Source organism: Excalfactoria chinensis, chromosome 5, assembly GCF_039878825.1.
Source record: "Excalfactoria chinensis isolate bCotChi1 chromosome 5, bCotChi1.hap2, whole genome shotgun sequence".
Classification (NCBI taxonomy): domain Eukaryota; kingdom Metazoa; phylum Chordata; class Aves; order Galliformes; family Phasianidae; genus Excalfactoria; species Excalfactoria chinensis.
In genome coordinates this window covers 40,219,445-40,245,304 of record NC_092829.1, presented here as the reverse complement: position 1 = coordinate 40,245,304, position 25,860 = coordinate 40,219,445, and the positions used below count along the sequence as shown (strand labels likewise).

The following is a 25,860-nucleotide window of genomic DNA, read 5'->3' as shown; positions in this document are numbered from 1 at the left end:
GGTTTGTCCATTTCAGTATGCTATCGCTCCAAAATAGCTGAATTGGTTCATGAACACTCTTTGGGATAGACAGAACATATTGCTGATAAAACTTACTAAATGAGAGTAAAATATCCAGCTGTAATTTATTATTATTATTATTATTATTGTTATTATTCTATACAAATAAGAACATCACTAATCATCTCTTTTATGCCTGCTTGAATTGCAGTCACGATACAAGTATTAATTGGAACTAATAAAGTGACATTAAGAGACTGACAAAAGAAAAAACCTCCCAGAGAATTGGTTCCTTTGTTTTAGATAGGCCCCTCAGCTGAAGAAATTGCAGTGAATGTGTCTCAGAGCTACGTGCCTCTATGTGTAGAGTGAGGCTTTCCCACCATCCTGCTGTGTGGCTTTCTTCCAAGCGTAGCTGTTTTCAGAAGGAACACTGCCATCTACTGAATTCCCTTGGGACCCTGCGCAACTGCAACCACACAACCACAAAGTGGACCCTTGGGGAGCCCTCTTAGACAAATTTCCTACCAGTCAGTATGCAGCAGCCCTGAAAAACAAAACAAAACAAACAAAAAAAACAACAGCTGGTCTTTTGTTCTTCCTACTCATAGGTTTGGGTCCACTTGGTTCTTTGGTGCAGGTCTCCAGAATGGTGGAATGATTATGCTAAGTCTTCTGTCACTACCTGACTTTAGCTGTGTGGGTAATACCAGATCTTTGTCCTTCTTTTTGAAAAGTAGGAGGAAACGTTATGGACTAAAGACACTGTTGCTGAGTTCTACTCTCATTTGAGACAAATACTCTGTATTTGCTCCAAAAATTCTTCTACATTGCATATTATTAGTCTATTATAGTACTTCTGCAAAACTACTCATGCAGTTGCATTAATATGAAATGTAAAGATAGAATACTTCTGAGGAACAGATGCAACAGAACTATATTCAGGTACTACAGGCCTGAACTGCTGCTTGGGTACTAGAGCAACCGAGATCTGTTATACACATTTTTGACAGTAAGGTGTTTTCTTAGTACCAAAAAGTGATGGTGGCATATGAGATCTCAGTGTCAACAGAAATCTATTTGTGGAAAATTGTGTCAGATTAAACTAAGATGCATGCATCTGTAGAACAGCTTATCTCTCTTTAACATTTCCTAAGTTGCATCTATCAACTGGAGTTTCTTACATACTTAAATCATATCACTGATACATGTCTAAATGAAATGTTAGGAACTCTAACAGCATATATGCGAACTTTCCTCATGCTTGTAAACACTTTCTCCTAACTTTCTGTCAGGTGAGTGGCTTATCCTGCTCAGACTGTGGAATTTGCAAGTCTTGTACTGGTTAACAGAAAGTCCAGAGCTTCCTGAAGATTTGGATTTCATGGAACCCAAAGCTGTTTTGTTTTGATAGCTGCTCACATTTACTTCCCCCTTCTCCATTATGATCTGATGCAGATTGTTTTCTGACTTGAAAGTTGGTGGATGTCTTAAGTTGCTTTCCTTTGATATGTAAAATAGCTTCCATAGAAACACTTCATAGATATTCAGTGTGCAAGAAGCCAGGAGATTTCAGAGCAGGAGCAGTTAGGTTGGGTGGTAGTGCAGGATTTAACATTAATTTCTTCAGAGCTGTTGCATGTATTAACTGGTAAGGCAGATTTTTGTTCTCTTGTGCATAGCTGGCAAGTGGACGTCCTTCTGCTTCGTCCTCTGCCACATCAATGAGGCGGTTTGCTGGTGGCCTACAGCTTCATACCACAGATCTTGATGATATAAACTTAGATGAAGTTGAGAAGCATGTGGCACCACCACCACCACCACCACCACTTGCTGTTACTCCAGTATCATCAGCTCATCCACTTCCTGTACTGAATGTTCCACTTTCCAAAGGTCCAGTCCTAACAGTATCACCAGCTTCCCAGGTGACATCATTATCTGTTTGGATGCATGTGCCTTTACCATGCTCCTGCCTAGCCTCCCTCCCTGGCTCCATTATCCACTTCATCTATTGGATCCGTCAGCAGGAATGAAGTGTTTTTGTTGTTTGATAGTTAGTGAATGTAGTTCAGAGGTTGTTTTGTTATTTGTTTATTCTTGTAATTTTTAATCTCTGTCCTTCCTGCGTGTGCTGCTGACTCATCACATGCAAATATGTTGGGAAGAATGTGGTAGTTAAAAAGAATATTTGGACTTGAGTATTTAAAAAAAAAAAAAAAAAAGTAATAAATGTCAGGCAGTAAAATTAATTCGAGTCTGAGATAATTATTATCCATGTAGTGAAAATCCCTGCTGTCAAAGTCTTTAAATTTTTATCAGGTTTCTTTGTTAGGTGCAAAGATTGGAAGAAAAGAAATAGCTTGAAATCAGAAGATCCAACTTTTAAAACCTCAACAGTAAAACAGTTTTAAATGAACAAGAGTTGGTGATCTTTCTGTAAATCAGGTTTGCTTTTTGCTGACAAAAAAGAGCTTGAGATATATTCTTCAGAAGATATTCCAATGTTATTACAATCTCAGTCTAAAAGAGGATCACATGTTATAAGAAATCTTGTGCCAGATCTCATTCTAAGAGAGAAATGGCAGCTGCTGCATTGCACTTTCTCTTGCAAAGCACTGTGATGGGATTTGTATACTCCAGTTTGCTTACCAAAATATTATGTTTGTTTCAAACAGCAAAAGAGGGTCCAGTATGGTCACTTCTTTCCTACATGTTATTTTTTCTGCATGGATTTATTGATTGCACTATTGTGTTTGTTTGCTTGTTGGTTTTTTTTCCTCGCATTTTTATTTGGGAATACTCAACTTTTGCATGATTTTGGTTAAAGTGAGAAAGGATATACAAATTTATCACTTCTTGGGGGAGACTGGCAGATTGTTTTTATGTAAATAACTGCCTTAATGTGAACTCTGTATATTTCAGTATAAACTTCACCTCTAACAGTGCTTCCTCTAATGTGGTTTACAAGCTTGAAGTGCCAAGAATATGCTAGATCTATTGAAACAAAGATGTCATATGTTCTTATGGATAACAAGTTTTCCCTGTTGTCCACAAATAAGTGTGCATGCACCTAATGCTAAGGGTCTGATTTTTAAAGGTAGTAAAGGAACTTCCAAACGGGATCTAACCTCAAACATATTCCAATATATGTTTCTGGTAGTTTTTCACTGCCAGATGTCTTTGAGCAAAAGATCAGTCATTAAAGAAAAATAGAGCTGGCAACAACAAAAAATTACCTAGCCTTCAGTAATGGTAGGCTAGTTCTCACTAAATGTAATTAGCAGTGTATACAAGGAAAGAAGTAAGCTCTTAATAAAGTACTAATACTGAACCAGAGCTGCTTTGTTTATAAGCGGTATTAGCAGTGACCTAGGATTGCTAATGTGGTATCAGACACGATAGTAAAATCAGAAAGTGAACAGTTTTGCCTGGACTCTTCTTGCAGGTAAAACAAAAACATTTCATATTATTTCAATAATGAAATATCTTGCATTTATGCCAACCAAAGCAAAAATTAAGGAAGACTTCTTGTTGTCCACCGAGAAGATTTTGCTAATGTTATTCAAAATTGTAAACCTTTATTCTGGTGTTTTCTTCCCCCCTAGATCACTGTATTTAAAATTAATCTCTTAACAAATACCTGACAAAAGGAACAAAGTTTCCTGTCAAGTATGTTCTTGGCAACTAGCTATTAAAACACCTGGTATAAACTGAACTCTTTCATAAAATTATTAGTAATGGTATATTTTTACCTGAACCCAGTACTAAGTCTGCTACTGTTTAGGTTGTAAGAAACACCTCCCACGTTGGCAAAGTGTCTGCCGTGTCAAGCAGTCCGCTGGTATGTCATGTGTTGTTAATAATGAATGTAATTTTATGAACTTCCCATGTAATGGTAGCATAAAGGGGATGGTAAGCATAAATGGTAGCATAAAGGGTCTCACTCTGCATGGCTGATTTATTTCAAATTTGGCACTTGCAGTCATATATCTAGATCTTGTGTTACATGGTACCTCATGCCAGGTAGTGGTAGTGACTTGTAATGATGTGAAGACTTTGCATTTCAACCCTTCAGCCATATACAGTTAAAGTTTGCATGTTCTGTGGAATGTCTCTACATTACTGATTGTGCAAGAGTGCCTTTCTGCCAAGAAGAAAGACAAAGAGCTGGGACTGAGATGTATTTTAAACATTATGGCTACATGCTACAAAGTGAGCTCTTTTTTTTCTTTTCTCTCTGGTTTACATTGATTTTAATTCAGAATGGCCAAATGTCAGTCTTCCCCATTCTCAGGCACTCTTCAAGTTGTGCAACTTCAGGAGAAATTGTCTGGTTCCAGTGTGACTTTAATGATGTTAATCTGTGAACCTTCTTACTCTTCTGAAATCAGAAAGTAGTAATATATTTTGTAGGGCAGAAACAGCATTAACTGGGAGATGTCTACATGAATTGAGGGACTTCCAAAGAATTGGTTCCAAAAATTCTTTAAAAAATGATAATAATTTAAAATCAACCAATTTACTGGAAGCAATTCAAATAATTTTAGAAGATAGAGCTTATATGATGTGAATAAATATCTGGAAAAGACCATGTTTCTGATGAGAAACATTGACAAGAGTGTACTGAGAGCTGCTGGGGTTAAGTCAGAAACTAAACCCATGGGGCTCACTTTTGAAGTTTTTACTTGAGCACTGCTCTGCTTGACGTCAGTAGGAGTTTTGACTGAGTCAGAAGTGTGGAATCAGTCACATAGCTAGTACGTGCTGGATGATATCTGTACTTTGTAGAGTCAAGGGAAGGTAGTTAGTATTGCTAACCTTTGTTCTTGACTGTGAGTCATCTTGAAGTCAGTTATGTGGAAAGCTAATCACTGCAGTCCTTTTGAATTTCATCTTGTGTGAATCCATTTAGCCACTGATTGGTTAAAATTTCATTTTAAGTTCACTATCTTCTTGCATTCAGTGTTAGCATTTTTTTCTGTAGTATCTCATTTGGTTCATTGCCTTAATGGGATGAATGCCAAAAGCAGAGATGAGGTTTTTTTTTTCTATGATCTTGCTGGTGAAGCCAGAGGAAAAGGGACAAGGTTGTTGTTTGCATTTTAGAGAAACTGTGCTTTCATTTGTTAACTTTGACAGTATCTCATTTAAAATATTTGTGTAAGCCTTTTGTTACATTAGTATCATTAAATTCGTTGCCATAAACTATGTTGAAGTATTTTGTGAAATTATGGTTTATCATAAATTATGCTGTAAATCGTAATTTTCTTAACCCCTGTAGCAATTTGCTCCAAGTCCACCTACCCAGCGACATCCAGGGGTACCAATAATCTCTAAACCAGTCATGCTTCATCCTGACCCAAACGTTATGGTCAGGCCAACTATCAAATCAGAGGCCCTGGTAAGCCTTTTAATGCTTTCATTTTCTTGTGGATGTTACAGTACTGTGGGATTTGTTGTTGACTTCTTATTAAAGAAGCAGTGCTTGTTTCATTTTCTGCAAAGTAAAAGCCAAATAGACTTCCAAGTAATCACTTATGGTAAGTACAAAAGGATAATTTTCCAGTTGTTCATAATCTAAGAGTCACATTAATGGCAGTTTTTGTACTGGAGTGTAGAATTCCAGAGCATTACAGACCTTAATCTCTGTAGGAGAGTCTGTGGGTATTATTTTTTCCCTTGTTTGTACGTTGATTTGCATTTTCATAATTCATGGGTTCTTTTAACAGAAATGAAATAGCAAGAAGTTTATTATACTGCTATTTTTTTTTCCTCCTGTAAATAGTCATAAATATACTTGAAAGGTATCCATGCATCTCATTCTTTTGTTGGCAAAGGGAAAGCAATTTTGTATCGTAGACATCAATAAATGGATGGTGCAGTGTTATTGAAAAGTCTACTCACAATAAGGTACATTTTAATTTTTTTTCCCAATATCTGTTTCAAATGTAAATGAAGAAGAATTAGGGTAAATATAATTGGACCAAACATATGGCATCTTCAAGAACTGTTTTGTGAGGGAAGATAAGCTGTGGCTTTCTGAAAAGAGAGTAATACTGTTTGGGCAAGTGGTAACTCCCACATGTCAGCCCAGAAATTTCATCTAAGATAACTGATGGAGCAATCACTAGTTATAACATTATTTTTGAGGATAATTTTGGCTTGTTTTCTTAGCATTAGTGTTATGTGTCAATTATATGTATTTGTGTAGACTTGAGCCTGTATGCACAGTTACAAGAGTTGGGCATTATATTGTATTGTGAGCTTTCCATGTAGTGCAGAACATCACATTTGCATTCCATTCATTTAATTAAAAGCTTATGCTATATCTGACAATAAATGACATGCGCAATATTCATAGCTGTATTGCTGACAATGGGATGGATGTTTCTGTGACTTTCTTGCATAATTGTTCCTCTACTTTCCCAATTGCAGACTGAAAAAATTCAAATGCTATCTAGTAATCAGCTCTCCTATAGACATATTTGCTGTGAAACTTCTCTATTATAAATAGATTGAAATGAAGAATTAAAGCAAGTTTTGTAAGTTGCTCAAGAAAAGGCAGATGGATGAGATTGAAAAAAGTTAAAAATCCTTCTAGCAGAGTTATTTCCTTCAGTTGTATGCAAGGAACTTCCATTTTAGTTCTGTTTAGAAATTCATTACCTCTATGCAACTTGAAATTCCATAGAGGATTGAAAAGAGTAAAAATCACAATTTAAAGTTAATACAATCAAACTTTGAGAAATAAATACCTGAAATGGAAATATTAAGTAGTATGAAAATATTGGTAATGCCATTGTGTGTGATCAGGAAGTCCTGATACAAATTGAAAATACTGCTTTGCTTGTTGTCACTGCTTACAATTAGTGTGACAAACTGGCAATAAGATCCATTTTCTCAGGGAAATTTCTTACCATTTGATATGCATCTATGTACGTTGCCCAGACCACAAGACTGCTCGAATGTTCCAGATATCAATAATCTTGATTCCCCAACTGCCTTACATTAGTTGGAAGAACACAGTTTCATTGGTAGTAATATTCTAATATGACTTTGAGAAAAACAACTGTCTGTAAATCGTTTTTGCAGACCAGTTACCTCTTTGCTTCATTTGTATCTTAGTGCTTTAAGTTATTCATACTGGCTGCATTTGAAGCCACAGTAGTAGTATGTAGAATAAGATCTGCATGGATTCTGTCTTGCATGGATTCTATTCACAACGTGTATGTGTGTGTGTGTGTGTGTGTGTGTGTGTTTATATAAAACATACTTTTAATATATGTAATGTTTGTATATATGTTATATGTATATGAATCTTCACATATATGTATATGCAAGAATGGGTCAAATCTTTCTGTTATCTAGGAGCTTTGAAGATTCTATTATCTCAACTGTGTGGCTCTGTAGTGCTGCAGTTTAATTGAAATACACTCATGGCAGAGCTAATTAAGTTTTGGTTCAGAGAAAAGGGATGGCTATGATTCAGTGGTAGGGTTTTCAAGGGGGCAAAACCAACATGGATACTAGTCTTCTCTCCCAGCTACCACAAACATCTGTTTGTGTGTTAGAAGGCTTTGATGCAATTATGAATGATTTCTTTCCTGAACTTCACTGTGGTTCTATATAGAGTTTATGAAAGGAATAGTTAACGTTTAAACTTTCCTTGTAAGATGTGAATCTTGATTCTGCAGGACTGCAGCTAAAGTTTATCAGACATAGCAGCAGTAAGACATAGTAATCATAAATTTCAGATGTTGACCATAGTTACACCAAAATCATCTGAACAAAAATAATTATTTGTTATTGTTAAGTGGCTGGGAATGGGCTCAACAGTTTTGGCATATGGGAGTGTGAGCCAACTGCCTAGATCTCGTATTTGATATTTTGCTATGCATATTCTATCTATTGTAGTTGCGTAGGGAATGAGTACTAAAAAGTGCAAGTATGATTCAGTCCCAAGAAGAGCAAAAAAAACCCACAACATTGAGTTCTCTTGTTATCAGGTGATATTTGTCTACAGCAAGGAGTTAATACCTGGTTTGGCCGTGTTCTTTCTTTTGCAGCCACAAGAGATGTTTAAAAGGATGGTGGTTTACAATTCATCATTTAGATCTAACAAAAAACAAGTAAAATAACATTTTCCATGTTTTGTGTGATACTTTTTTTGACTGGTTGTAGGTTTTAAACCCTCTTTTCTAATTCTGTTGCTCAATTTCTAAAACAGAGGACTTAAGACAGCACTGGTGCATGAAAACTGCTAGCCTTGGTAAAGTTGCAGTGTGCATGTGGCTCCTGTAGCCTAGACAGGTGGTTCAGATTGAGCCATCTTGTTGCATAGTGCAATATTTAAGGCTGCTTAACACTGATAAATGTCCTGAGACTGGGTGATTTTTTAAAAAATATATTCCTAGAGCTGTTTTTGTTTGTTTGTTTGTTTTTCCCTCTTTTAGCCTCCAGTTACAATACTTTCTGTAATATTTTCTTAGCTTAACAAATAAATCTATTATCATGACATAGCTGCTGATAGGAAATCAGAGGAACTGATGGTGGAAAGCACCTATTGATATAGCATTATATATGTATATATATAATATAGTCATATTATGTAGGATTTTCTGCCATATTACTATATTTATTGCCTTCCTCTGTGCAACTTTAAATAACCACAGTGCTGAAATTTTCATCTCTCTCTCTCTTCAGTTGACTGCTTTGTGTCTTGATAGATGATGCTGTGAAGTGAACTTTGTGCTTAAGTTCTCTGTTGCTGTTAAAGGTGCCATTTTCTGTCCAAAACAGCTTTACTAGTGCAAGCTGAGTTATATGCATTGTCACATTATATGGAAGTGTTGATGCAAAGCTGTAAGCTCACAGCGTGAACCTTTGGTAAAGCATGCAGATCAATCATGACTTTTTCTTTCCTCTGTTTAGTTTCAGTCTTTCTTGATATTCAGCATGGGTCAGTTAATACGTAGAATCATTACATAGGCATCTTTTCCAGATAAGTGAAATTGTAATGCATAAGAAGAAAAATAAAAATGATTTTTTGAGAACTTCAGGGTTAACCATTATGTATCCTTATGAAATTGATGAATTAGGGCTGTTTCATAGATGCAGTCAAGTTAATATGTGAAATGCTGGCAAAATGTCAAATATTTAAGGTTTTTATTGGTCTACTGAAAAACTCCCCCAGACAAGATATGTCTGCCATACATGTGCTAACTTATGATCCTTCAGGTGTCCATTTGAGAAGATAAATTTCTATGAACAGACCCACTGCTGAGGATTCAGATGGCACGAGCTGAAGGCTCAGCTCAGAACAGAAAACTGGATTTGACTGAGATAGCAAATCAAACTTGGAGACTGTTCGGTTGAAACTGAATAATAATATGTTTTAATTCTTTTCTCTTTATTTCAATCAGTTCTTACTTGCTATAAATGCTAGAAACTCCACTAAGCATGCCATTGAGATAGGTGCTTTTTGAAAAAAATTATTTTCCCACTCAAAGCAGGAGCATTAACTTTCATCTAGAAGTCCAGACAGGTAGTTGTTTCCGCATAGTCAAACATTTTAATGTTCTGTATTCTACAGATGTTAATTCCTTTGTTTCTGTAATTGACAGTATTGTCAAGAATGTTTATAACTTTCCCCTGTAATGTGTGGAAGGTAGAAAGAGCCCAGCGGTTTCCAATTGGTATTGCTTGGTGCATGTTGTGTGCACTGCCTACACTGCAAATTTGATACTTGTTCAAAGAATGTGTTTTTGTTTTGTTGTTTTTTTTTTCATGACTGTATTTGTACATATGTTGTATCCAGATCACATAATTCCTTCCTTTGTAGTTTTTTTTTGCTGTGAAGTTTTACCTTTTGTCCTGCTTAGAAGTGGCTTTCCCAGGAAAATTTTCTTCAAGGGCAACATCTGTTTTCCGTGAGGTTGACTTGGGACAAGGAGTTCAATGACTCTCTTTACATTACATAATGACTTGGCTGAGATTGCAGTCCTTTCCTCTAAATTGTTTGCTCCAAGATCATAGATGTCTACTTCAGCCACTGTACCAGATATCTCTACAAATTCAGCTATTCAATCTATTAGTTGTTTAGGTAACTATCGTCATAAAATATCTCTCTCCCAGTTTTGAAAATGTTTGTAATACTGATATGCTTTCTAAAATCATGAATGATTGGGTTTTATTCCTCACAAGATGAAATTCTGTCCTCATTGAGGCCTGTGATCAAACTGCACACATTTAGTTCATCAAAAGTAGCAGTTCACAAGTGCAGTGAAACTAATTCTTACTTAAATACTAAATAAGATGTGGACTCTCAGTTCTCTGCAGAACGGCAGACAAACAAAATTGGTTTTTGTCCTTTGTTTGCTCATGGTATGCAGCCAGCTCCCCAAAATGCTGTGAAGAAGAGAAGGAGTTTGAAAGAGTCTGGTCCTGCAACTTAGCGTTTGTGGAGCAGTGTTGGTGATACGCAAATCACACTGTCACTTCTGTCAGTGTGAAATAGTGCCCGATGTGATGGCAGTCCCAAGAATGGCCAAGTACTGATAGAGTAACAAACAGTCCCTCAAAATTTTTCCATAGTGTGGCCAGTTCTAACTGCTGATTTACTGTTATGTTTTAAAATCTCTTCTGACTGTCAGGACAGACTACTTGCTACCTTTCTGTGCTTTTCTCCATTTATAGTCTTCTTTCTTATCTTACAGAATTATATTTTTTCATGAATAGCTAAAATGGAGTTTGTGTGTTAAACATGAGGCTCATGCACGTGCTTCTACAGCTGTGTCTTATTTTATTTGCAGGGCTTCCAGAAATATGTGGAAGACTTTGATCCACATTCAATGGTAAGGAGAGAATTCATACATCTTAGTTTAATATAATACACGCCAGAAAAATATGAACTTCCTTGATTATGAGGCCTAGGAGGGGTAATGTGGTAATATTCTTTCTTGTTGGCTTGCTGGGCCTTGTCTGTTTCTTCTAGTCCTTATGAAAGAGAACTTTCTTACTAGAAAAAAAAAAAAAAAAGCTAGTGTTTTGAACTTCCTCTAAGACTATTTTAGGGGAAACAAAGGACCCTTTTCGACAATCAACTACATAGATCAGCTTAATTGTTTTATGTTGCTGAGGTGGAAATAACTAACAGTGTCTTTTCATAGTTTACTCCAGAGCAGATTGTGGGAAAAGATGTACGCCTCTTACGCATTAAAAAGGTAAATACTATCTTACTGATTGATATTTAAAGAGCTCATGTAAGCATTTCATGTACAGATGTGTTTATTTGGAAGAGTGGAAGGTTGAGCAAAAATTCACGGCTTTTTCTGAACTAAAACTCTTGTTTAATAGGAAGGATCATTAGACCTTGCAGTTGAGGGAGGAATTGATTCTCCTGTTGGAAAGATAGTTGTATCTGCAATCTATGACGGTGGTGCTGCAGACAAACATGGTGAGTAACAATGGGGAATCTGAATACTCCGCAAAGCGGCTTCTTGCACTGGCTGATTTCTTAGCTAACTTCAGAGCTATAGCTGTTGCTGAGAAGCTCACTTAGACTGTCCAAGGCAACCAATTCTGTCTCATCTCTAAGAGCAGTGCAAAGAGAGGTTCATGTTTTGAAGAGTGCTGCTTAAGCTGATACTTAAGTAAATTTTATAAATTGTCTTTAAGAAATAGTCACTCTTGCTGTGTTTTTATTGTGGTAAAAACTGTAATAATGTGGACCAAAAATGTAGAGCTGTTCTCTTCTCAAGGACTCCCCCTTTTCCAGTTGTATATCAAAAATCACTCATTCTGTTAATTAAAAAAAGTTAAATCTGGTCTTCATTATTTCACACTTCCCAAATAATTGTATTTGTAGGATTTAATGTGCAAAGCAGATACTAGATAATGTATGTATGCTGTGTTCGTCTGTCACCAGGAGGCATAGTGAAAGGGGATGAAATACTGGCTGTAAATGGCAAGATAGTAATTGACTGCAGGCTGGCAGAAGCACAAGCAACCCTGGCAAACGCTTGGAACATGGGTGGGGTAAGTATATGGGAATATTTTTCCATTCTACCTGTAACTCTCATGATGTGTATTTTTCTTTCACAATGTTGTCACAGCAGTAGAAGTACAGTTGAAAATGTCAAAAGTACAAGTATGTCATGCCACCAAAGTGAGTTGAAATCTGTGGATGATATTGGTATACAGCAACTCTGAAAGTCTTGACTGTAATTTACTCCAAAAGTTTATGACAGTTAACCACACGTCAAGATTTGTATTTAAACACATGCTGAGTGATTGTAGTACTTTCATGTATGGAATCTCTCTTTAATATTGAAAATTACTTGGAAGCTGATCAGAACTTTGATAATAGCTTATCTAATCGTTGATTTCTTAACGTACAAATAGCTACAGTGCATTTTGGCTACAGTGAACATATTCGCAACAAGAACTGTATTAATTGCTAAAATGACCAAATATGGATACTTAGAATGATTTTTTTAATTATTTTTATTCTTGAAAGCTTATTGCAAGACTAGTAGATTTTCTCCTTAATTTTGGGATAAAAATCAAACAGGTCTACCTTGAAACTGTATTTTAGAGGACAGGACATCTCCCTAGGTTCCCTTTTCCCTCTGGTTTTCCAGGAATAGATTGCCTTTCTGACCATCTGTCTGATAATTCGTGGTTGTCCATTAACCACCTCTAAAAGGAATGTTTAGCAGTACTCATTTGCCTGTTCATTTCTGTTGCAGGATTGGATTGACTTAGTCATTGCAGTGTCACCTCCAAAGGAATATGATGATGAAATGTAAGTGTATAAGCTTTCTTTTTGTGGGGATTAAAAGACTAGTAACAACAGTTTGTACCGTATGCTTTTTATGGGACAGATAATGCTTAATGTATTTATTTACTGTGGACTATATAACCTTTTGCACCACATGGTTGCTAATTTGTTCGTCATAAGTAGCTATCAGCAGTGGTTCTCAGAGTTCTCAAAATGCTGAATCTCAAAATTGCACATGATTACACACTTTTGCTTTTGGTTTAGAGTTGAAGGAATTGGGGTTGAGAAAATGCAGCTCTCAAGTTTGGATCACTTAATATGATCCCATGGATCGTAGATTGGAATTTGGATAAACAAATGTCCATAAGCATTCTTCATTACAGCAAGATGTTTGATTCTGTGGTGTAGGGTTTTGTTTTTTTTTCCTTTGGTGTTTTTTTTTCAGCCTTCATTTTACATTAGATCACAGTTACTACCTGTAACTGGGGTTGGGTTTTTTTCATTGTTTTTGTTGTTGTTTTGCTTTGGTTTGTTGGTTTTTGTTTGTTTTGTTTTGAAGATAATCAGTGCAGGTATGAAACAAGATTCCATGACACTGTGATGCAATTATCAAGTCAATGTAATTTGTATTATATTGGACAAAGTTTAATAGCAAAACTAATGTTTTGTTGCTTGATTAAAGGAAATGATTTCAAGATATCCTTGCCACTAAATAAAATGGTGGAGGAAAGTTTTAGCCCCGAATCTTGTTCTAAGTAGAATACCAGCTGTTAGTTGCTGTAAATCAGTATAGTTTTACTGACTAACACCAACTGAAAACTGCTGTAAAATTGTTTGATGTTTAATAACTGTCATTATTTTTCTGTTGTTTTCATATTTCATATATTTAGCCCTACTATCCCCACCTCAACAGTCAGTCCCAACACACACAGAAAGGTTTTTGAAGGCAGTGCACCTGTGTACAGACAAGGGTATCTCCTGCAGCTGTAGCCACTGCAGTGTTCCCTCATGGTGAATAGCCAGACCTGGGTTAACATAACTGTCCATTTTGAGGCCGTGTTATATTTCAAGCATGTGCCTGCTTGTGCATTGCATGCTACGCCCCCCTTTTGTTTCTGCCATGCTGGAGTGTTCTTTGGGCTTTTGCCATGCCTGTCCTACTAAAGAATGAGTATTTGTTAATGTCTTTTGGAGATCCTCTACAGAATTGGTTCATCATCTGCCAGACCATGAAATAAGTAGGCTCTGCCTAAATGATTAGTATTAATCTCATGTTTTTTCTTTATCTGTGGACCACTGCTGTGGCTTTGTGAATTCATAACTATATAAGTATTTCTTCTTTAAGGCTTGTCCAAAGAACAAGTTTTCTTTCGTACTTTTCATCAGTGTGCTTCTGAACAACTGATTACAACTGTGTGGTTTTCACTGAAGCTTACCTATGTTGATTTGTCTCAAAATTACCCATGCTTTACAGGCTCAGTTTAATGTGAATGTTTTCTCTCTACTGTAATAGTTGTAAGTAGAGTCATAGATGTCTGGAAAACCAGGGTAAGGTTTCTTGTTGCATGTGGTATTTGTTTTATCAATTGCTACAGTGCAAATACAAATTGGCCAACTGAAATCTAGTTACACAATGTTGTTCTTACTGCAAAGACAAAAACCCTGCACTTCAGCTAACAGCATCTGTTTCTTCTTCTTTTTTTCCTTAAGGACTTTTTTTTAAAGAAGGCTACACTGGAGAAATTTGGTGTTTGCCCTGAACAAACCTCTGCTGCTCTGGAATTTCATAGAAAATCAAAAGTCACATGAAATACATTTTTATTTTAAAGAAATGTGAATAATTAGAATATGTGGATTGAAAATCACGTTCCTCAGGTTATATGAGTAATTTCACATAATTCTTCAGACATACAGCAAAAACAATTGTTTGAAAGCTACTGAGAAGGGCTGCCAGTGGACACAGCTTTATCTGTGAGAGCTCAAAATACATATTTTTCTCTATTTTTGGAAGACAAATATTAAAAATGATCTTGCAGTTTCCCTGGAAATAGACACTAAAATGACAGATGAAGATAGATTGCAGATGTCTTTTCCCAGATGCAATGTTTGTGGTTATACATTCACAGGGTAGTTTGGGTGCAAGAAGGATTATATTTTTACTCTGTACATAGTGATTTTCCACAGGTGACTGGGATGTATATGGGTAATTTCTGTTCTTACTGATATTCTTGTAATGTACAGTTCTGTCGCCTGGTTGTGAGTTGTTTTGATTGTGAAAACTGTGCCTGTGGAAGAGCCTCAATACTAGTTAAACCAGCAGTGCTAGTGTTATTTGGAATAACTTTGGCAATACCTATATGATATTAAGAATATTCTACCAGCAAAATAAATTTCAAGCAGGGAGTCCAGCTAACATCACTGTGTTCAGTCAGTAATGCTAATGTGTATTTATATTGGTCTGTAACAGAATTAGGGGTGGAAAATTTGGGTTTGAATCACAGTACAGTAGTTGTGTACTTTGTTCTCAGCGAATCTACATGCAATTAACTTTTGTACTCAGAAAGCATACAATTTTGTTGTTGGTAATGGTCCTCTGCTTAAGAAACTATTTCCAGACCGTAGCATCTATATTAACCTGACTATAAGGAAGTCTGATTACAGCTGTAGACTTAGTCATTTCTTAATATGGTCAGTGGAAATGCAGTTGACTTTCTTCTTTCCTTGTATTTGCCAGTTTGTATGTGGTTACTCATATTGTGTGGTTTTTCTTACCTGGACTAACGAGATGCAAAGTTCATAGTTCTTTGGCTTATCAGTTTCACACTGAAGTCTTGCTGCTTCAACATCTGGAAGCCCTCCTTTCTGTAACGCAGGAAAATAACCATTACATTCCTGAGAACTCTGTGCCTATATGAGATAAATGATTTTGTTGGCTTCATTTTATTTGCAGTATTGCTCCAATATGCCAATTAGTTTGTCTGGCAGGGTACACACATTAAAGTTTTAAACATTTTGATTCTGTAATTCTCACAACTAATCCAGAAATAAAATAGCATATGCCAAATGGAAAAAAAGTGTTGCTTTCTCTTTGTGAATTTGTACATTGCATTAATAGCTTATCTGCTGAAGTGTATGGATTTCAGTCGTTCTTGAATAACAGATGTATTTGCATCAAAATGCCAACCATGTGGATTTCAAAAGGGAACTTACTCTGTACAGAAAGGAATTGTCATTAGTCTGAGCTGTGGTAACTTTTTACAGATTTTTTAATGGGCAAATCTGATCACTTGGTAGCTGGCATGCTACTAAGTGCAGCTGCTCCCTTTTATTTCCCTTGCTACATCTTTGGATGCATCCACCCAGATCTGTAGACTTCATAACCAAAAAACTAACCCAAATGCATCACTGTTAGTACTGGAGGAGAAATTTGAGCAGAATGTATTCCTCCTGCCCTGGTTCCTACTTGTCTATGTTCTGTGACCATCTGTACACTTAAGTGATGCTGTAAGATGTTCTCTTAGGAGATGCTCTAATGTTATGCAGCAGCAAATAGAGCCACAGTAACGTACCAGTTGTGAACTTCAGCCTGCAACCAGTGTTTGATTGTATTAATCGTTGTCTTGGAACATAAGAAGCAAAACACAGAAACCTTAGAGATGAGAAGTGTTTTTACTGATGTTTTTTTCAGAGAGTAAAGGAGCACAGAAGACTGAACTGAGAAATCTGAAATCTGTGGGAGGACCAACAGTTGAGTTGTAGCACAAAATTGTCCTTCTTTTCCCAATCTACTCATTGGCTTTACTTGCTTGGATACACCTTAAAATGCATGAGAGGCAGCTGAGGAATTAGTTACTGCTCATTACTTCATATATATATGTAAGTAAATGTCACTTTGTTCATTTACCCTCTGTTGAGATGACAATGTGAGGAGGTGTTTTGTTTTGTTTAAGAAAAAGGCTGTTGTTTCTGAAATCCTACTTAACCCTATAGTCAGGTACATTTTTGCTTTATTGTTGGCTTTCACTGCTCTGGGACTAGATCACTTCTTTCATTTGTCAGCAACCTCAAAGAGCTGGACAAAGCAATAGACTTTTGAAGCAGCTTCCCTTTTGGCTCCTGTGATGGGTATGACCAGAATGTCTCAGACATAGAACAGCTGTCCATTTGAGTTGCCGCCGCAGTTTCCTGCTGGCTGTAAAAGTCACTGCATGTGCCCATGCCTCACTCCTGTTCAATCAAGCCAGCTATGAAAAGGTAACAGTAGAGTAAAAGGGGTTTTCTCTTTTATTCAACCAAAGCTTTGTTTCCTTTGGGAGTATGGAAACTCTGACCTGATGCACAAAGCAGGCAGAGATCCAAGTGTTTCACTGACAGAGTCATGTATGCTTCAAACTGCTTTTAACACAATATGCTTTTTTTTTCCTTTTCATTCACTGTAATCTCAGAGAGAACATGTTTAGTTTCTCAGAGCTGTTTGTTTGGTTAAGATGGCTAAGACCCGCTGTCTCTATCTCTATGGGATAATTACTCAGAGGAAGAGTTTCTCAGAACTGTTAATAGTCTTTCTTATTCTCTCAGGAATTTTTTGGCCGTGTCAGTCACAGAGTCGACTTCAGAGTACCCTGACAGTTGCTGAACTGGAGGAAGAATTACATTAGTCTTCTGACTTTCACATCTGCTTTGTGAGCCCGTGCGTGCCTGCATGCAGGAAACAAAAAATGAATCCTTGTGGATTCATGACCAGAAGCATGACACTACAGAGTAGGAAATATCATTGCTAGTTCATGGACACTAGCATTGGGAAATCTTTGATCTGTTTATTACTGGCATTCTGCCACCCTAAGAAATTATTATTTAGCTATCATTTGACATACTCTCTAAATTACAAAATTAGCTAGTGCTGCCTTTTCTAATGATGCATCTAAGCCCAGGTGCAAATGAGCAGATATGTTTGAAGTATATCTCCCTCATTATTGATGTATTCTTTTAATCATGGAGCAATGACTCAGCGCAGTGAGCTGTGCTGTCACACAGCAGATAAGGGCAAACTTTATATCCGATTCTTGTGCGATCCATTTCTCATCTTCTAGTATCTGTAGGCTTCGTGGCCCAAAAATACAAGCAAATGGAGAAATGGACAGTGCTCTTTACGGTATATTGATACCCTAACTGATAGAATAGGAAGTTTTTGCATCTGTTAAAGAATCCTTGGCCAGTTTGGGGATTGAGAACTTCTTGTTCTGGCCAGTTACATTGAGCTGGTACTGAGGATGCATTTCTGCCACATGTGAGAACCAGCTGGATGTGGTTGTTCTCGTTTTCCTCAGTGCACTAATGTTCTCCTGTATGTGGAAAAATAGGCTGTAGATGATTGTACATGAAAACTTCTGTGGCTAAGCACCAGTGCATGACATCCACCTTCATATTTGGACTGACAAAAACAAGAAGTGCTGAAATTTTCCATTAACTTTTACACTGTCCTCACAGAAAACAAACATAACCAGCAGAAAACATTGTGAGACAGGCTACTTATAACCATGAGAAAAAGAAAGAATTAGGAATAGTAAGTATAGGTGATATAAAACTCAAAATAACATTAATTCATGTCACTTGTGAATTCTAGTTATGGACTCAGTATGATTTTAGCTTTATCAGTCACAATTGTGTGCAATTTTGAAGCTCTTATAGAGTTTTAGCACACTGTAAATTAAGCTTGGTTACAGTGAGAGCCAGGGTTGTTTTCTTTGCTAATGCTGTAAAGTGAAACAGTGGAACGTATAATTGCTGTGGAAAGATAACATTTATCAACTTTGAGGGAAAAAAATACATTTATTTTTCTTTTTCAGAAACACTTCTGCAAGGAAGGATGCTTCTCTTAAGAGATATGTAATATAAAACATGATCTTTAGCGTTGTGTAAGCAAAAATGTAGTACGTGTGCTGAAGGAAATAATTACTTTTGAGGCAACAGTGATTATTGTTTTTACAGCTGGTATCATCAGAAAAAACAAAATTTCCAACTTGTTTTTAAAGCTAACAGTAGCCCCTACTTTCCTGAGAGCAGTTCTTATAGAGAAATCGGCAGTTGCTTTACTTCCTGCAGTGCACTGAATACCTAGAGTTGTTTACAGCTATTTGTATGATAATAGTGCACATTTATTGCATCTTAAACAGCCTCCCATCTTTAAATCTTTTTGCTTTCCCCCAAGAGATTTCACAGCGGAAACGATTGTGCATAAGAATAGAGTTAGCTGTAATAATTTATTTTAAATGCTGCTGGAAATGACTCTTTTTCAGTGCATTCTATGCCACAGTATGTTTTAGAGGGATGCTGTAGCTGTACTAAGTCCTTGCTTCTATCATTCGTTATGAAAAAAAAATAAAAAATAGAGCTTTTAAATGCAGTGTGTAACATATTAAGATTAACCTATGGCCACAAAAACGATCCAAGGGATGGAACATTTCCCAAATGAGGACATGCTGAGAGAGCTGGGACTGTTCATCCTGGAGAAGAGAAGGCTCTGGGGAGATCTGACAGTGGCCTTTCAGTATCTAAAGGGGATCAATGAGAAAGAAGGGGACAGACTCTTTAGCAGGACCTGTTGTGATAGGACAAGGGGAAATGGTTTCAAGCTAAAAGAGGGGAGATTTATACTAGATATAAAGAAAAAGATTTTTATAATTAGGGCAATGAAGCACTGGAGCCAGGTTGCGCTGAGAGTTGTTGGATGCCCTGCTCCTGTAGACACTGAAGTTCAGGATGGACAAGGCTCTGAGCACCTGATGTAGCTGTTGGTGTCCCTGTTCTTTGCAGGACAGTTGGACTAGATGGCCTTCAAGGGTCCCTTCCAACTAAAACAATTCTATGAACATCCACAACTCCTGTCAACCCCTTGATTCAGCCACTTAAGGAATTCTGAGTTGTAAGAGTGCATTAAGAGCTGAAAGTATCCTAACAGGATCATTCCATAAATCTTCTGCTACTCTTGGCGTGTTACTATGACATTAGCCTAAACAGCTGAGGTTTCTGGCACTGCTGAGGGACTGCTGTATCCCCTGGCTCCCAAGGACAAGCTGTTGATTGATCATAAACAAATAGCCTGGCCCCTCTGATGCAAGCTAGTTTTCTGTCTGCTAAAATAATTGTCACTGGCTTGTCTTAATGTTACATGCTGGGCTGTTGCTTTTCCTCATCTCACCTTTGAGCTAAGAGTAGCTGTCATTTGTAAATCACAGGCATAAGCTTTGTGTTGCCACAAGACTGCTAGATTGGTAGATGTTCCTACTGGTCTTGTTCAGCTGTAGCAGCCAGGAAGCGACTCTGTTTCCCTGGAGAGCTGATCCTCTGTGTGAGCCAGCTGCACAGTTCCTCATGTCCCAGCTGGATATGACAGTAGTACAACTGCCCTTCTGACTCCTTGTTTGCTTTGTAGAGCTGTCTATACTGTTGCTTTAACTTATTGTTGACTCCTATTAATGGAAGATTCCTGTCATATGGAGCTTTTCAGTACAGTTGAAGTCTGCAACAAAGCTGCTGTTTAATCTTCTGATAAACTAGACTTCATCTCTCAGGAACCTGAGGGGCTACAGAGCACACCTGTCAGATGGCACCTTGGTTTCTTGTCAAATAAGGACAAATCCTGGGTGTTGACTAATTTTTTTTCCACTTCAGTGACTGACTGCTTAACAGAATCAGTGGGAGTTAAATGAAAATGGTATTTTTCTTCATAGAAAAATGTCAAATCCCAGGTGGGGAGGGGAAATGGTTATTGAATGAAAAGTTCCACTCATTTCATTCTCTCAAAGTAAATAAATAAAGAAATAAATCACCCAACACTATATTTAGAATTTTCCCTCTTTGTTTTGGAAAAAAAAAAAAAAAGTGATTGAATGTGACTGAAATTTGCAAACAGTTTTAGCTCCCTTGATGCTGCATTTTTTGCCCTATTTTAGTTTTGTTAACGTTCACTGATTTGTGAGTTTGATATTCAGATTCTCACCATTTTTTGAGGACAACACTGATGTTAAATATTCTTTCTATTGAGAGCAAAGAGTAGTTCCAAGTTTCATTAGCTGGGGGAAGCGTTGAAGCAGTCTTGGTTTCTTCTTTGATATAAACCACTTGATTCCCCAACAGACTGAGAACACAAATATTCCCTGCCCAGAGTGACGAACCTCTGGCTGATGTGAAGGCTGAGGCTGTGTGCTATTTGGTGTGAGGATACTTGAGACTTATGCCACCAGACAGCAGAGTTGCACACTACATGCAAAGCTTCCAAAACAATGGATGCCAAAACAATTCTTTGGAAGAGATAATAAGCTTCTGCTTAAGTTTTGTGGGGGAAAAAAAGCTAAACAATAGGAAAAAAAACAAGCAGGTGTTATTAGTTTAGGAATTACTAAATAGTAAGTAAATTAATTTTTATTACTTTTTGTATTGTTTAATTCCCTTGAGCTTCTGGAAATCCCAACCATAGTCTGCAGGTGGGCTGAACTCCAGAGGAAAGCTTTCTGAAATAGGACTTGTAGGCCTTTGACAATTAGTTGGTGATAGAATGACTCACAGCAGAGAATAAGCAGTCTTGGCTATGGAGGATCAAACTTTTCTATGCATACTTACTCTCTTTTTAAAGCAAATCCAAAATGTGATGTATTGCTGTTCTTTTAAGTGCTTAAATAAATATCATATTGAGGTCTATTCAAAGTGAATGGAAGAAGTGATTGTCGGGCAAAAAAAAAAGTCATTAAATTGAAACACCACCTTTTTCAGTTTTTTGTACGTTTGTCAAATAGTGCCACAGGAACTATATATTCCAAATCCAAGTCTGAATTGATAGCTCTAATCGTTGTATAAGCTTTACTGGTTAAATCTAAAATAACCTGGGCCAATTCCCAGGTGGTGAATGAACAAACCAACAATAACTGTAATGTGCTTAACCAGAAAACAGTTTTCTGTTCTGAGAAGATGATAAAATGAAGCTGTCTCTAAAAGTCTTAAATGTAAGCAATTCATGTTGCGAGTCAGCAACACAACACAGGGTTCTCATGCCAGGAAGATTTCTTTATTGCTGTGATGATCATGATCATAATGCTGAGTATATATCCTGTATATATTCTATTCATATATACTCTCTCATTCTTCTAAGCAAGCCTTTTTATACTCTAACACACGTACTCAGTACATTTCCACTAACAATCCATTGGTTAGAAAGCAAGCAAATTCCATAACAAGCCTTAATAATCAGCAGAGAGTTTGTCTTATGCCTAGGTACAAGACATCCCGGTTTGTTCAGACCTTCTGTCTCCTTTCCAGAGCCTCATTATCAGTGAGTCAGTAAACAACAAGGCCGAGCTGGCCTCTCCATCTCCCACAATTCAAACTCTAGTTTTCAGCCTAGTTTCTGTTTTTGAGAGACTTCCTAAAGAAACTGGTGACTTTCAGCCTGGTTGTCTTTCAGAAATTAACACTGGTTCTATGTCCATTTGTTTCTGCACTTAATTCTTGTAAGTATAAATAGGCCAACAAGATCTCTTAGATGTATGAGTCTGTATGCAAGGCAAGAATCACAAAGGCACTTAATTGAGTCAGTAACTAAAATAACATTTACTGAAGAATACCACACTAGAACCAGCACGTGAGCTGTTTATTGGCATGTGTTACTGCACAGCACTATTCTCCTGAGAAAAACATGATGCTTGTACTACAAGTACTGCACAAGGAGTACTCGAGACATTAACCATTTAAGTGCTGGAAAATAAGATACAGTGTGGAAATTCTAAGCTTGTATTTGTTTACTAAAATGGTCAAGAGAGAACAGAAAGTTGTCTTAGTCCTGATTTTTCAAAAATGGCAGCTGCTTTTGTCTCCTCAGCTTTTATCAGCTCAAATATTTTCAATTAAAATTGAGGTAACTGCTTACATTAAATAAATAAATAAATAAAAAACCTAAGGAAGAAACAGAGCTGTAGGTAGAATAAAGATGTAGGCAGGTAAGGAGCAAACCTTTAATTGAAAATGCTGGCTGCTCTTCTGGGATAAGAAGTAGATGCCTAGAGAGCACAAGATGCAAAGTACTGTCGCTTAGGGAAAGCATTGCACCATTAGAGTATTCTTCTCGTTGCTGTGAGGAACTATGGTGATGCAGAAGGGCAGTGGAGCATCAGATGTATGCTTTGGTCATGCTAAAAAGGCAAATATCCTGCAACCCTTCTGCTGGCTCACTGTTTGTTTTGTCATGTCTCACCGAATGCATGAGTATTTCCTTAACACTTCAAAGCAGAGCAAGTAAAGAGAAGAGCAAGCTTTTTCCTAGATTTCAAGTGTTGTGGTACTGCCAAGTCAGCTCCACTCTGACTAGATTACACTAGGAAGCTGGTTTTCAGATGAGGAGTTTGTTTGAAGCAATTACAGCTGCTTAAATGTTCTGTTGTATGATGGCAAACATGCTTCGTCAAACAACTTAATGATACAGCTCATGTTTCATTAAGTAGCTAAAACCACAAGAGGTCAGAAGAGAATACAAGAGATTGTGTGCATCATCCTACAATAACATGGTCAGGCTTCCTTGGCAGCAGGTAAAAAGAGAATGCCACTCTGCAGATCAGATGGATAAAATATGCAGTTTAACATTCTTGCCATGTAAGAAATGGGAAACAAACTGAACAGTTGTATCATACGTGTGTATATATATATGTTTATATATATATATATATATGATTCTTTTGTGATGTTTTTTTGGTGATGTGACAAGTGGATGCAAAGGAGTGCCCATTCATTAATTAAATTGGAATGTTGTCACACTTAAATGTAAGCTGTTCTGAAACACTTATCTGAGCGTTTGCCTAATGTTTAACGATCATTGTCCAACAAAGCCTGGGCTTTGTTTCCATTCTGAGATAGATCTACTTGCTCGGAAGTTCTTTCTTCATTTTTCATGAGAACTGGCAATTAAAAATTAATAAGATCTATTTAGAGAAAAACAGCCATTTTTGTGAATCTCTGCACAGTACTGTTGTGCACTATTTTTAATAGTTGCACCTTAGGCTATTTTTACAAAGATATTTAATTAGCTTTGTTAGATGGTGTCTTCAATGAAACAATAGAATGGAGTTATTTATTCCAAAAGAATAAAATCTCAGCTTTCTCTGGTGATGATTTTCTGCATTGCTTTCCCTCTCAGCTCTTTAAATGTGTTTGTGAAAGACTCAGGTTTCATCCTGTTCATGTAAATTTCTTTTCCTCTCTATCTCTAAGAGCAGAATTTAATAGCAAGCAAAAGGAATAGGTCAGTACATCTCGTATAGCAAATTCTGAATCCCAGTAAGGATCTGCTGTATTCAGTTCTTCTGATTAAGATTTCTTCTTGATGCTTTGTCCCATTAAGGACTTCAAAATACACAGGAAAGTAAGACTTGCTTGCCTAAAGCCTCGACTTCTTTGCCTAACTAATTTTTAATATGGGTTCAAGCCTTCAAAAAGCTGGTTTTATTTTGTATCTGTGTTTGCATTAAAAAATGAAAGCCTGTGTAGTGATCTGAAATTGCAAAGCATGATTTCTAGTGAGAGACCACAAAGAAAGCGTCATTTGAGCAAAAAGTTCAAATTCAGCACTCTTCTTCGACTTCACTGTTGTTACAGTGAGGACGACATTATGGTAGTGCTGTTGGAACTACACATGAGAGTTTGTTGCTAAGAATCTTTAGTTTACCAGTTTCAGTTCACAGAAAGGTTTTCAGTTTGTGGTGGTGGTGTTTCCCCCAATGTTTCCTAAGTACTCAGTTGTAATCCAAGACTTTTATCCATTTCATCCATCACCTTTCTGCTCAGATTGCCAGCACAGCACTGACTGAGCTTACAGCTCTTGGGTTAGTGCCTATCTGTTGAAGGACCTAAATTAGAGATACACTGGATGCATATTAGTATGTATCCATTGTATTAATTACATAAGCTGTCACATTTGAAAATCACTGAAAAGATACATTTCAAATTCTGAGCTGTAGTGTCTCCTTATGGTTTATAGTTCAAGAAATACTTTTTAGAAATACTGTTCTTGATATTAGGTAGTAAAAGAAGAAGATCTCAAGTCTGAGAGGCAGTGCAAAGACTGGAAATACGAACTCAGCTCCTGGATTCCCATGGAGAGTTTGCCAGTCTGTTCCATTTCTGTACTTACTTCTCCAGGCACCAAGTGACATGATGACGATCCATCCCTCCAAATCTAACCCTGTGATTTTAGCCCAGAGTGTAAACTGTTAAGAAGTCATTGCTAATAGTTGTTTCTCTGTAATGTGGAGCTCTTGTGTTGCTTGAGGCCTTAGAATATTCCAAAGTACACAATTTAAAAAATCTCCTTTTGAACTCCACAAGCTGTTTTGTTTATTGAATCTCTATTAGTGTAACAGAGATAAGCTTAACCAGAAGCTGAGTGCTGGGTTCTGTCCAAAACTTAAAATAATTCTAGTCTTTCTGGTGTGGGTGCAATTCTAACATTTGTAAATATAAATACACAGGATTTGGCTTTTATTATTATTAATCACACTGCTGTGGCCCCCAAAGAACATATATAGGAAATAATATGCCATATGCAGAGAGTTACCTTTTCTTTCCTCCTGTCTAATGGCAAGTTCCATGAAAGTAGTGTGACGAAGAGTAATGTTCAGTAATTAATGGAGCTGTCTGTCCTAGAAGTCAGGTGCACTGCCCGTTTTGTTGAGCATCCATAGATCGTCATTAAAGAAGGAAACATTCCCTAAACACGGATGTTTGCATTGATGGAGTCGCTTCCCTAAGAGCACAGTGCTGATGTTGAGCCAGCTGATATCTTTGCAATTTGAAGAGTTACGCCTGGATCTGTGGGCACTGTTTGTTGGCATTTCTGTTTGTAGGATGTGGCAGTATTAGTTACTTGGCTGAGCAATTGGTAAGCGTGACTGGGAGAAAGAGAAGCTTGGAGATAAACCATTTGGCTGAGAATCTCAGCAGGCAGTATTTCGTGGCTCATGCTGTGAGAGCTATCAGGATGTCGTGGGAGACAGTATCAAAAGCCTTGCTGAAGTCAAGGTAGATGACATCCACTGATC

The 25,860-nt window shown here is 37.1% G+C and overlaps 1 protein-coding gene across 2 annotated transcripts in view; it reads left to right on the top strand.

Annotated features, from left to right (window-relative positions):
- USH1C (USH1 protein network component harmonin) overlaps nt 1-15,848 on the top strand; it is a 43,224-nt gene extending 27,376 nt beyond the window's left edge. The window contains exons 16-21 of one of the 2 annotated variants that reach the window (XM_072337728.1): nt 10,812-10,853; nt 11,169-11,222; nt 11,356-11,455; nt 11,927-12,036; nt 12,750-12,805; nt 14,492-15,848. In XM_072337728.1, the coding sequence (XP_072193829.1) occupies nt 10,812-10,853; nt 11,169-11,222; nt 11,356-11,455; nt 11,927-12,036; nt 12,750-12,805; nt 14,492-14,504 (375 nt within the window). In that variant the 3' untranslated portion in view covers nt 14,505-15,848. The remainder of the gene's footprint in view (nt 1-10,811; nt 10,854-11,168; nt 11,223-11,355; nt 11,456-11,926; nt 12,037-12,749; nt 12,806-14,491) is intronic. The other variant, XM_072337729.1, reaches the window with a different exon arrangement.
- Nucleotides 15,849-25,860: the final 10,012 nt, after the last annotated feature.